This window comes from Festucalex cinctus, chromosome 4 (genome assembly GCF_051991245.1).
Source record: "Festucalex cinctus isolate MCC-2025b chromosome 4, RoL_Fcin_1.0, whole genome shotgun sequence".
In the NCBI taxonomy this organism is placed as follows: Eukaryota; Metazoa; Chordata; class Actinopteri; order Syngnathiformes; family Syngnathidae; genus Festucalex; species Festucalex cinctus.
The window spans coordinates 24,407,195-24,420,807 of record NC_135414.1 but is presented as its reverse complement, the minus strand read 5'-3'; the positions used below and the strand labels follow the sequence as shown (position 1 = coordinate 24,420,807).

Below are 13,613 nucleotides of genomic sequence, written 5' to 3'. Positions count from 1 at the left end.
AGAGTTTGTCGTTTTCCAAATTCAGCTTTTTGCTAAATTGAGTCTTAAGCACAAGTTACGGGTGCTTGGGCAAGAAGGAAGTCTTCTTAGATGAAATTAGTACACATTAAAGATAGTGGGTCTATTTTTTTCCCCAGATGCTAACAGTGGAATTCAAATAACTCCTATAACACCCAAAAACAAAATAAAACACCCCAATGAACTAGATATTTTTTTTTTTATTAAATAATCCATAGTCACTTCCCATGATATTTTAGTTTCTCATCAACTAGTCCAGTGATTCCCAACCACGGCGCCATGCCACCATAATGAAATTCCACCAGATTAGAAAATTAACAATTCTATGCCATTGACATATAGTAAGTACTAACAGGCACAACAATGAACTGCTCTTCCATGAGACAGTAGATGGTACATTAAACTTGTGTATCCACCTGTTCCCATTCATATAACAACATAAATCAGGCTTTCCTGCCAGTACATCAAATTTGTGTTTCATTAAACAGGCCGCACTGGGAAAAGAAATGTGTAGGAAAATTTAAACAAGATCATTATTTCAGCATTCATCCTTTTTGGTGACATTTGTTTGTTGGCATGTCATAAGATGTTTCTCATGTAAAATGGGTGCCTTGGCTCAACAAAGGTTGGGAAACACTGAACTAGTTGACCGTTGTGGTGGTTTAGTGTGCATATCAAAGCTGACTGACCTGCATGGCAGGACAGGGGGAGCCCACCTCCCCACAACAGAATCGGCAATATTTCCTCAGTCCAATTTTAACCCCCCACCCAAAATATGTACACAATCGACACTTAAGGAGCTTTTCAATCAAATATGCTTCTGCTTGTCTGCTGAAAACAACAAACCGCAGTTTGCCTGAAGTTTACAGTCAAGGAAATCAAATTGCTGGAGCTTTTTACAATCTAATTTCCTCCAGCCGATGGAACACCGCCTTTTTGAAAACAGGAAAAAAAAATTATTTAACAAAATATTCATGTGACGTCTGCTCAATTATTCCAAAAAAGAAAAATGTTAGATGATTCCAGTCTATCTAAACGGCATTTTTTTTTTTTGGTGTGAAGATCTAATTGCTGTAGAAAAGGTGCTGAAAAGTCCCAACATCACAAAGATTCCTGGAGCTCTCAAAAAGTATGAGGGCGAAGACCTTACTGGTGTCCAAATGAGAAAAATAAAAAGGTGCTAAAAAGAAAAACAAAGGCTCATTTCCAGATTTCAACAGCAGGAACTCAAACATTTAGGGAGATGCGCAAGAACTATCACCTTCATTTGGTACCAGGGTCCGAAAGAAGAAGACGACTAGTACTTTCGAAAGGTCCAGGTGCCTTTGACGCGTAGCCAACATAACGGTAGCGGATTTGATCCTTTCAAGCGCCAAGAACGACTTCTTGGTAGTTGAAGCGGAAATGGCATCTACAGAAGTGCACACAAGAACTGTAATGTTAAGTGTGTTCAAATCTAAGAATAAGTGGTGACTATGTATTCAACATCGTGTTTATATATACACACATTACACACTATATAGCGCGAGTACATAGCCTTTTCAGTCCGTCCAGACAATAAGGATTGTTTGTGCATGACATGAATCACATTAAATGTTCCTGAAGGACATGGAACTTTTTTTTCCCTTTCAGTTTTCATTTTTATAATAAATCCACACAAAACATAAAGGTTTGAGTCAGTGGCGTCCCAAAAATGAGCAGCTCAAAGTCAACGTCATGATGAAACTACACACTCACACACCCTGTTGTCCACTCAGGGTGTGGTGTAGGTGTTGGTGTCCTTGCCGAAGTTGTAGTACTCCTCCATGTCGTCCATGTTGGCTGTGGTCAGCTTAGTGAGGTTTTGTGAGCCGCTATTGTCCATGTTGTTGTCAGATGTGAAGCCAAAGTTCTGGCTTTCGTACTCCGCCTGGCTCTCCATTTCAGGAAGTACTTCTGTGGAACAGAGAGGGATAAAAATAAATAAATAAATACATTTAAAAAAAAAAAAAAAGTGATTAGGAATGAGATACAAGGCTGTCGTCTTTGTAGAATTTTGTTAAAAAAAAAAAAAAAACATGGAATGAGCACATCAAACACTTCTAAAATCTTCCATAACAAAGACATTCTGGAGAAAAGAAAAAAAAAAAGAAACAAATTGACTGCATTCACTTTTGTCTTTTTAACAAATCTTGTCAATTCGCTTTTTTGATAATACAATATTAAGTCCAGTGAACTCCCACATATTCATGGTTATGTATGTGCAAATTTTACTACACTATATTTTTAGGGCGACGCTATCCTCACCAAATTTGCTGTTTTTGTGCTCACACCAGAGAAATAAAAGTAATGCTTTGCAACCATCTTAGTACCAGTAGTATCACCTTGTCCTTCGGGCGACACATCCATGCCATGCTTGACCTTCATGTGCCTGCTGAGGTTCCCCTTCAGATTGAACTTGCTGGTGCAGTAGGGACACTTGAAAGGTTTACTGCCCGCGTGCAGGTGCATGTGGCCCAGCAGGTTGTACATTCTGTTGAAAGACTTGCCACACACCTGGAAGCAACGCACAAAACGTTACTATCTTAGTCTTGCGACGTCATCCGTCGCCAGATACCGACCTTGCATTTGAAGGGTTTGACGGGCAGGTGGACGATCATGTGGGTCTTGAGCGTCTGCTTCTGGATGAAGCTCTTGAAGCACACGTGACACTGGAAGGGCCTGACGCTGTTGTGGATCAGCATGTGTCTCTTGAGGTTGGCCGACAGCGTGAACTCCCGTGAGCACACTTCGCACTTGTGTCCTTTCATGCCCTGGAAACAAAAGGCCCACAAAAATTAAACATTTGACATGTAAGGATTAAGAGACCAAGAATTGGTCAAAACAAAACAAAATGACATATTGTTGAAAGGGAGAATCGCGGTCACGCCCTACCGGCCTTAGTGGGGATTAAAAAGATTTCAGTTAATTTTTTCAAATACGTTAAACAGGTCACATTCAATGTGGGAAATGGTTTCAAATGATTTATCTTGGTCTCGCTTTTATTAAATAGCAAAATAACGGGCATTAGAACAGGAGTATGTGGATTTTGTACAAATATTTGTATCCACATGACCGTATTGACAGCTCTTCATATGCTGGCAGATTTTGTCTTGTCACGACGACGGGTACCTTATGGGTGAGCGAGTGCTGGCGAAGGTGGTGCAGCTGCACAAACTCCAAGCCACACTGGGAGCAGGTGTAGGGTCTGGGGCTCTGGTGCTTCAGCAGGTGGTTCTGGAGCTGACTGCGGTAGGCAAAGGACTTGTTGCACTCGGTGCACTGGAAGGTGTGCGGCCCCTGGTGGCTGGTCTGGTGGCGCTTGAGGTGGGCGTAGGTGGGGAACTCCAGGCCGCACTGCGAGCAGACGTGGCAGCGGCCACGCTCGTGCTTGACCTCGTGCGCCCGCAGCTCGCTGGGGTAGGCGAAGCCGCGGCGGCAGAAGCGGCAGCTGTACGGCTTGACGTCCGTGTGCTGCAGCATGTGGCGCTTCAGGTGGCTGGTCTGCGTGAAGCCCTTCTTGCACACGGTGCACTTGTGGGGCCGCGTGCCCTGGTGGGTCAGCAGGTGCGTCTGCAGGTGGCTGGGCTGCTTGAAGAGCTTGCCGCAGTGGGGGCAGGCGTGCGGCTTGATGCCGTTGTGGCCCAGGATGTGCGTGACCAGGTTGTACTTGGATGTGTACGACTTGTCGCACATTCGGCACTTCCAGCGCTTCAGCCCGTCGCCCACGTCCACGCAGTACGACTCGTCGATCTGGATGTTGATGTCCAGGCGGTCCACTCGGCGGCCGCCGTGTCGCCGGGGGGGCTGCGGAGGCTGGGGCTGCTGGTGTGTCGCGCCTCCGCCGCCGCCACCGCCACCGTCTGTCCACATCATGTTTTGGCCGCTGTCTTCGTACTCGGTCCCCATGGACATTTCCCCGGAGTCGTAGCTGCCCACTTCGCTTGTCTGGAAGTAGCTGCTGATGGCTTCGTCTTGCTGGTTGGGCTTCATCATGTTGCTGCCCTGGTGATCGACCTCTTCCTCACCCTCGCCGACGCCTCCACCGTGGCCCCCCAGAGGGCGCTGGCCCTGCAGTCCCCTGTGTTCGGCTCCTCGGTGGGCCACTTGGGCGGGAGGAGGCGGGTGGACGTGGGTGGCGGCTTGCTGCTGGTTGGAGACTTCCCGCTCACACTCAGAGCAGTTCTTGTTGGTTCCTCTCAGGGTGGCCGGGTCCACTTGAACTAAGCCGCCCCTGGGAGCCATATTGTTCAGCATGTGGACGCATGAGGTCATGACAGAGTTCACCACTTCCCCTTTGATGTGAGACACGCTCACGTCCCCGCCTTGGAGGACGTGGCGATCGGGGACCACCATTTTCACGTCAGGGTGCTGAGGTGGCGGCCCTTGCTGCCACCTTCTCTGGCTGCAGCTGGGTTGCATCTGTCCGTCCTCCGCCAAGTTGTCCCCGAGGTAATCCCCGTTGGCGCCGATGAGCTGGTCGGCGTACTCGTAGTCCACTCCGTCTACTGGCGGTGCGGGCGACTCTTTGGGCTCGCCGGTGTAGAAGCCGTTGGGAGCGATGGTTGCGCCGAAGACTTCATTCTGGGAGATGAGACCGAGCACGGCAGCCTGGGCCAAGGACAGCACAACTACTGGATCTGTTTGTGTGCCTGTGTCCACCAGCCTGGCCATTACCTTGGGCTCACATCTACCCAGGCGCCGGCTCGCCTCCTCCTGGAATCACACAAACAGATTCATCAGTCATGACAGTTTTGCGGTTACAAACAATGTGCGATGAACTAATTTCCATTATGCAAGCAAACCACACGAGTAAAAAGTACCATCTTCTTTTTTTGTTACTATTTTTTTAAGGCCTGAGCAATCTGGATTTTTTTGTTTTAGGCTGATACTGATTTTTAGCAGAATAGAATACAGTTTACAGATTAATTTTAAAAACATCATTCTCACCTCTGGGAACAACTTCAATACTGTTGCAAAACCATTTCAGGTGACTACTCTAGAAGTTCATTGAGGGAATGCCAAATCATCAGAGCAAAGAGTGACTATTTTGAATAAACTAGAATATAAAACATGTTTTCACTTATTTCACCTTTTTTCAAGTACATAACTACTACATGTGTTCATAGTTTTGATGCCTTCAGTGAGAATCTACAATGTAAATAGTCTTGTATATGGTCATCAAAAACCTGGAAAGTTACAGAAATTGAAAATGCATTTATGTTATTCGAGGAAAAAAAGATATTCTATAAAGTTTTACAAAAGTTAAGGACATATTGTGTGGTTATTGATTTTTTTTTTTAAGGCCAACCATAGACCGTAGTTCATCTATATTTGCCCTGTGTTTAGCTGGCGAAAAGTACAGGATGTACCTCACCTCTCACCCAAAGACAAGGTGGGAAAGACTCAGTCTCTTACTCCCATACAAGTGAATGCAAAGTGGCGTGCTATAGCAAATGGATGGCTAATGTCAGTGTTACAGGAATGGAACTCTTGTCTTAAACCAAGGACTTCCTGTTTCATCATTCTTCTTATTGGTCACAAAGATGTCAACAGGACGGTTTACTCTAGTTTTGGTATAATCCTATCACAGTTTTTGCACTTGACAGAGGAGAAAATTGAAAACAAACTCGGGCTCATTCAAGTCAATGACAGTAATGAAGACATGCATACAGTAGATATTTGTTCTAGCACCAATACATGACAGGATTGCGTCTATATATTGACAAGTTTGACAACTACTAAAACTAGCCAATCTTCCAATTGAGACATCCCTGATCCAACATGCTCGCAATGTGTACTGTGCTTGTGTTGAGAGGTGGACTAGATGACCCACCAAGCTTAATTAATAGGAGATTAAGATAAAAACAAAGAAAAAAATGTAACAAAACGAAATAGATGGAGAGGAAAGATGGAAGCAGACAGGAAAAAAGAAAGGAGAGAGAGAAGGGGGAAGGGCAGAGTGAGTGAGGGAAGAAAGAGGATGAGAGCCACACTACAGGAGGAAGAAAGATATGTAACGCGACAGTCAAGGAAGAGGGAGGAAGATAAAGACAAAAAAAAAACAACAAGCAGACTGAAAGAAAGCCTTGCTTGAGGACCAATTGTAACCAACTTTAAAAGCACCCCAGGAAAGAAAAGCAACTATTAATGAAGCCACCGTAAACTCACCACATTCCTTCTGCTGTGAGGCTTCAGGTGCTTTAAGGACCTCATCCCTGAGAGCGAGAGTACCCAGTCAGATGAGGCTCGCTTGTTATTTATACGCCAGTGCAAACGGGAGGCGGGACCTGCTTCGGCCTGCCTCACTTCATCCCGGCCAAACAAACCAGCCTTACGTGCTTAAAAACCAAACAAAAAGTCAAACCGAAGCCTCACAAATACTGTCCGAGGCGCATCTTCTGTATTGTGAGCATCCATCGTGCATCAGCGCGGAAACGTCTCGGGAGGAGACAAATAGGAGCGCGGGAGATGCTGTCAGGTGACTGATATGAAGAAGAGCGAATGAAGGATGAAGGAGAGGGGGGAAAGAAAGGGAGGGGAGAGGAAGAGATTGGAGGAGGCGAGCAGGATGTGGTAGAAGAAAAAGCAAAAAAGAAAGGGAAGACTCCTGCCCTCACACCTAATTCATGATCACCATTTGTCAGCCAAATAAGGCAGAGGGGGATGAAAAAGATGTTAAAACTGCTAACTAGCACCAAGTGTAGGGTTGTCTGAGAGGTTTGTGTTTATTCTGCCAGTGATGAGAGCTAGACCATGGAGAAAGGCTTCAAACAAACAAGGTGTGAGACACGAACTGGACACTTAAATAGGTACAATTTAATGAGGTGCACCAAGGGTGCACACAAGCAGTGCGCTGGTGCACGAGCACTGGAAGTTGAATATTGTGCTCCAGTTCAAGTCTGTCATCACACTTTTGCGCACTAAGCAATAAGTATATTGCAGTCAGTCAGAAGTTACTTCAATAAGGCTGCAGACACCTGTACAGACAACATCAGATCACCGTTTATATAGGTTAATTTAATCATTATGATAATCATCATGAGATTAATTAAGTCATGGCTTCCATAGTGCAAGTTGGTAAAATTGGGCCATGTGAAGCCCCACAAGATCAGTTCTAAACCCTGCTGGGAATGTAGCTCACGCAGGTTCAAGCTTGACATTTTAGGCCTCGAGACCACAGAGGGCATCAGAATATCTCGCGCTCTCTGTATAGAAGACACGTTAATCACACCGTGTCCTTGCTGGCAGGCCATGTTCATGTCACATTCCTGATGCTTCTCAGAAAAAGCATTTACAGAACCGATGACTCAACATTCACTTCAGAAGCAACCTGGCAAAATGTTACACTCTTCTCATCAGATTTTAGTTGGATAATTCCTACCAGGAATTCAATCAATTGTTTATTATAGTCAGGGTTTCACATTACATTCAGACACTGGTCCGAACAATAAAAAAAAAAAAAAAAAAAAAAGTAAATGTTTGCATGAATCAGGGTTAGCGTCATGTCGCTAGCTTCGGCTAGCTCGATTGCCGCTAGCCTTTATAGATTCACACCAGCAGCTGCAGGCTACAGAATGAAACAACGGGCAGCATGCAACATCTTCAACAGGTTATTATTATGTCCTATAATACACGAAAAACAACTGTACAGGCCCACGGGCTTGCTCATTTGGTTCTTGGGGACTACCTGATGCCCATGGGGACCACATTGGTGAAGTAACAATACACCTGGCAATTAAATTAGGCATGGTGTCAATTAGAGGGTTGCCATTTATTTGAGGAGCTACAGTATAAAAATGATAAATGGTGTTTTTCACACACAATGTAGTTTGCGTGTGAGTGTGGCAGTCACTGCCTTTTTTTTCTTTTCTTTTTTTTGGGGAGTGTGTTGCCGTGAGGGTTTTACACATGCAAGCAGCTTGTGAAGTGATGCTTGTGAAGTGATGTGGATTAAAAATAGTTAAGTGGGAATAATATTGTGCTTATCTTTTTGTGTGACTTATTACATTATGAGAATGTCACCAAATAAATCACAAAATTTAATAGGACAATATGAATAAGAAATTAATGATACAACACAAACTCATTCAGAAAAAAATACATGAATATATTTTAGAAACTAGCATTTGATAATGACAATAATACAAATATAAAACCAGCTGATATACGTTATAGAAGTATTTGTTAATTAATCCAACTATTAACAGTGAGCTGAGATCTTCATTTTTAGTATAACAATTTTGGGGGAAGCAAATGTACTTATTTATGAATTCAAACCTCTTTTAAAAGACACTGGTAAAGTCTCTTTCTCATGATGGTTCCATTCAGTTTTGCTCTAGCCACTTGTTGAGCACATATGCAAACACCGGGCAGATTTTACCATGAAGCAGGTGACTGGAGGATTAAATAAGGTGACAGATATGCGCACACACACACAAAAAAAAAAGATCAACATTGTGTCTGAAATCTGAATCTTTGCATTTGTCAAAGTTTGGATTTTGAATGTCACATTGCAGTGGTGGGGGTGCAATAAACAACAGGATAGAGAGAACATGGAGGAAAGAGGAGAGAGAACGGTAGAAGGCTGCAGAGGACAAAATGGGGGCACAATAGCGGAAGCAGGGGAAGAGAACAGATGATTGCACGGAATGAAAGAGGGATTGGAGGGGGAGGAGATAAAGAGAATGGGCGGGAGGGAGGAAGGAAGAGGGGGAGAGAGAGAGAGAGAGGTGGCATAGGGGGAAGGGAGGATGGAGAGGAAGGAGAAAAAAAAAAGGAAGGAGGGAGGGAGGGAGATTGGAGAAGGAGTGTAGTGTGGGAGAGAAGGGTGACATGATGGAAATGGAGCGAGAGAGGAGGGGAAAACGAAAGAGAAGGGAGCTGAAAAGAGGGGGATGGGAAAAAAAAACAGAGGAGGTGGGGAGAGAGAGAGAGAGAGAGCGAGCACAAAGCAAAGCCTCACAAAAACATGGCTGCAATGAAGGGAGAAAGAGGGGAGAACATTGTTGTTTGGGTGTTCTTTCAATTAAGCATGTGTCACCTGTCACCACCAGGCTGGAGTGCCATTCATTGCCATGTGTTCAAAGACCTTCATTGGACACAATATTAGGTACACTTGCACAATCTAAGAGGTTCAAGCAAAGAGGAAAACAATTGTCTGGTTTTGATTACCACTGTCACATACCATATAATGCTACAATAATAATAATAATAATAATAATAATTTTAAAAACTCAGTATAATAGAACTACAACCACAACTCAAAAGCCACAAACATCCACCAAAGTGTAAAAAAAATAAAATAAAATAAAAAAAAAAAAAAATTAAAATAAAAAAAAAAAAAAAAATTCCATTAACGGTACAGAATAACGTTATTTACATCTAACTCGTAGTGGATGAAAGTTTACTTCAACTGTATTTTAGTGTTGACTATAATTTCAGTATTTTTTGTTCAGTGGGCAGTACTGGCTCAATGTGAGGGGTACCAGTCCTATTTTTAATATCAGGTCAGCTGGGAATACAAGCATGGCGACGCGATGCCATATGGCTGCAGTACTGCCGAACACACTCCCCACGAGCAGGTTACACACATTAGTTTACCTACCGTACACAGTGGTATTACACTTCACATTTACAGATTCCCCTTTGCTGCAATGTTTCATTTTCTTGCTTCCACCAGTCTCAACAAAACTTGCTGCGTACAGAATGGGAAGCACAGACTGCAAACATGGCAACCATGTTACACTGAAAACACTACATTTTGCTACAAAAACAATGTTTTGACATCCTCAGTTATACATGACGTAGCCATTTCACAAATATAATAACAAAATGAACTAGTAACTACTGTTATCATACTGTAACTGTTCCAGTCCTGGAGGTGGCAGTAATGCTCATCACCAAGTGGCCAACTGCCAAGCAAAGAAGATGAAGCCCATGCTTGTGTTTTTTTGTTTGTTTTTTTACCTTGACCTAGATACAAAATGAAAGTTCTTCTCTCCACAAAACGTATTGCAGCAATGCCTGTTCTTAAAGCGCTTTATAAATAAAGTTGAGTTGAGTAAAAAAAAAAAAAAAAAAAAAAAAACACTGAATAAGGTTTTGTCATTGAACCGTATCACAACACAACACTGCATCGCTAGTAGAGTTGTTCTTAGCTTGTTAGTTTAGATTTATCTTGGTATTGACAAAATGTTACGCTTTTTAGCTGGTTGGTTAACTCATCAGCTTGGTTGGTTGGTTGTTAGCATGGTAGCTCATTGTGATTGATACATTCAATGCAGTGTTTTTGTTTGTTTATTTTTGTAGTAACGCAGCTAAACTAATTTAAAGGCAATGGTAATCAACCCATTATCCTGCTATTAGTTAGCTGACAAGTGCGTACGTTAGCCTGATAGCCTACTGCTGGTGAGCTTCTAATCTGGTTGGTGGGCTTGTTATCAAATTGCCTCTTAGCCTGTTAGCCACCTGCTGTTGACCTTGTAAGACTGTTTGTTGCTGGTGAGCTTCTTGGTTAACTTGTTAGCAGCTTAATTCTTGACCACTGTTTGAATTTTAATCTGGCAGTTTGCCAAACTTTAATGGCTAGGTGCACGGTTTAACTGGTTGGTTTCCCAGTTTATAAAACAGTTAAGTTACAGCAGTCGTTCAGCTGTTAAAATACCTACAGTGGATTGCTAGCTCTTTGTTAGCTATATGATTGATATACTATTTTTTTTTTCTTTTAATTTTCATACTGTTTTACATCCCAGCCAACAATCACATCACGTTAACAAAACCATGACACGAGTTGAGTGAGCTTTACCGAGTTGCAAGGCTGAAATTGGATTATCAGTGGATTTCCCTACAGTTTTTTCCTTTTAAAAATGAGGCAGTTATGGTCCAGTTGCATGCTGTTGCCTTTCTTTCACTTTAAGGGCTTCCATAGCACTCATTATAGTAGAGGGCCGCTCAGCATGGTTGGAACACGCAGACCCGACACATTAGGCTTCTCTGCTTCCAGATTCATCGGCCTCTCTCTCTCTCTCTCTTTTTTTTTTTTTTTTTTAACCCTGCCTGCAGCAGAACAGAGCACTGCAATGTGCTGACACCATCATCAGCTATTCTAAACTTCTTAGCATGGCTACATTCCCACACACTGATAAAGAACGGTCTACAAAAACAATGTGTCTGCAGCTACGACCACGATATAGCATTCATTTTAAAATAATAATAGGTGAAGTCAAACGGTGTTCTTGATCGAGAAGTGGGCCACTTTGTGGGAACGAGGCTCAAGTTCCACCGTGACAAGTCAGTGCATCACTTTTAATACGGCAGCCAGTTAATTAATATTTAGCCAGCAGCCATCAAAAGGCTTTAATGTTATCGTCAGTCTTGGCTGTATTGCAGCATTATGGACACTGAAAACCAGAGCTTGCAGCTGCTTAAATGAGTTTGGAGTAGAACCCTATAAAGACAAAAGCATCGGGCTGCAGAACCACTTGATGGGGACAGTGAAATGTGAGCTTCTTAACAACTGGTTCCACTGTGGGCGACAGTTGCTGACGCCCAGCGCTTCCCTTTGGGCAATGATAGAGAGGATGAAAGTCAAAGTGGCATCCAAAATGGGTCACTTTGGCAACCAGTACAAAATGTGCAGCATGAAGGAACATCTGCACTGTGCTGATACCAGAGTGACATTTTAATATCCATCCATCCATGATTCATAGACAGACAGGAAGAAGAAGAAGAAACAGTCAGTGTACTTTTGTTTAGCAGCAGCCACTTTGTTACAAGCACAACACTAAGCGGGGTGCGCAAATACTTATAATTAGGCCTAATTTGAACATCTTTGCTCTTTTCTGAATGCATAGTAGTTCTACATAATAGGTTGGCTGGTATGTAAATTCCCCCAAATCCGTTAAAACTAAAGACACAGACACGTTTAGGTCCCTATTGGAGAAGTCAAGTATTACTACACAATGCTCACATCTTAAATATTGCGATATACACCGTGTTATGCACAGGAAAGTATCAATTATTGTAAATCCTACCTTAACATTTGAGTACATTAGGAGTCTATGCCCATTTCCACTGCAAAGTACCTACCAATTTCTAGTACCTGGTCATCATTCTGAGCTGACACCATATTTCGTGACAAATGGTGAAATACACACTAATGCTAACATTGGTATCGCCAGTTCCTGTGCATCCTGTTGATCAGGGTTGTGCAATTAATCAAAACTAAATTACAATTTCAATGATTACACTCCACAATAACAAAATTGGCATAATCGTAACCAAAAATAAAAAATTACTCCCGGTAATACTAATTTTGAGTTGTTTAAATGTATATATTTGCACATTTTGTTTATTTTAAAATTACTAATGTAATAAATCTTGTTTGGTCCAATAGAATCTTGCATAATTATAGTTTTTCAACAAAATTTATTTGTCTTAATATTTTTTATGTTTAAACATTTTCTTGATTTGTACCAGAAAAAACAAATGATCGTCCTACTGGTAGCAAAACCAGATGAAGGCTGGTGCAGTTGGTTTACAATAGGATTCCTTTCACAGCGATGTTACCCAAATTTGTAGCTAGTCAGAACAGCCTGGAGTTTATGACTAACCCACAGTAGTAACGTGGTACGGCAGTACAGGTAACTCATAAGGTATTCAACTTCTACACCATATAAAACAAATGTAAAACGGTAAATGCGGCAGTAACTGAGCGTCAAACTAGTTTGGAACCTCATGACCACAAATTTCAGGACGAAGAACCACTGTACTTCGCAGATGAAAGGCAACAATATGGCTGTCCCTTAAAATGCAATACATTATCTGTAACCAATTATGCTACACATCGGACTACATTTAATTTCTATCTGTTCCAGGATAAAAAAAATAAAAAAAATAAAAAAAATGTCAAGTGCACAAGTGACTGCTATCACCCCACTGTCAAGCCTCAGTGCCCCTAAAAGCACGTTAGCGTACTTTTAAATAAAATTAGTCATCAAACGTCCTACAACAGTAAAGAAATCAATAGAGCATAAAGTTAGCATAGAACACGGCCTTGTGTTAGGCATCCCCGTGTTGTGAGGGGCAGGGATGGGCAGAGTCAGGCTAATGTGGCCTGGTAGCCCCGGCTCCTGTTCCAGCATGCGGCTCGTCCAACCTCCCTCTCCAACTCGTCTCCTTCTGTTTTTGGCACGGCACAACGTAAACAAGTGCAACTAAAATGCAATCCAAACGGCATTCTGCAGATTGTAGTTAAGCTACACCGCTTGCTTGTGAAACAAAAACAAAAAGAAGCGATTGCGGAAGAGATGTGGCGGTCAACCCCCGAGCGCGGAATCGAACCAAGTTACCGTTGAAGCAGTCCGAGCAAACACTTTATTACGCCTCGTCTCTATGTCCGGACGAAAGATAACATGTAAACATGGCTGCTCACCTGGTTCCAAAACGGGTTTATGGTGGCGACGAGTCTAGTGGTGTTTTTTTGAGCGGAACGAAGGACGGCGGCCGTTGTGTGAAGCGGCTGCGGGAGGGGAGGAGGGGAGGAAAAGAAGGAGGGAGAGGAGCTGACGTGATGA

The 13,613-nt window shown here is 42.9% G+C and overlaps 1 protein-coding gene across 2 annotated transcripts; it reads right to left on the bottom strand.

The window, feature by feature from the left end:
• Positions 1–198: 198 nt before the first annotated feature.
• Positions 199–13,613, bottom strand: znf710b (zinc finger protein 710b). 2 transcript variants are annotated; one of them, XM_077519825.1, is made up of 5 exons: positions 13,472–13,613; positions 3,169–4,752; positions 2,619–2,810; positions 2,382–2,553; positions 199–1,953 (listed from the first exon to the last, which is right to left on the bottom strand). In XM_077519825.1, the coding sequence occupies exons 2-5, from the start codon at positions 4,708–4,710 to the stop codon at positions 1,772–1,774; spliced, it is 2,088 nt and encodes a 695-aa protein (XP_077375951.1). In that variant the 5' UTR covers positions 4,711–4,752; positions 13,472–13,613; the 3' UTR covers positions 199–1,771. The 2 variants fall into 2 exon arrangements, with proteins under 2 accessions (XP_077375951.1, XP_077375950.1); XM_077519824.1 differs by lacking the exon at positions 13,472–13,613 and adding an exon at positions 6,208–6,630.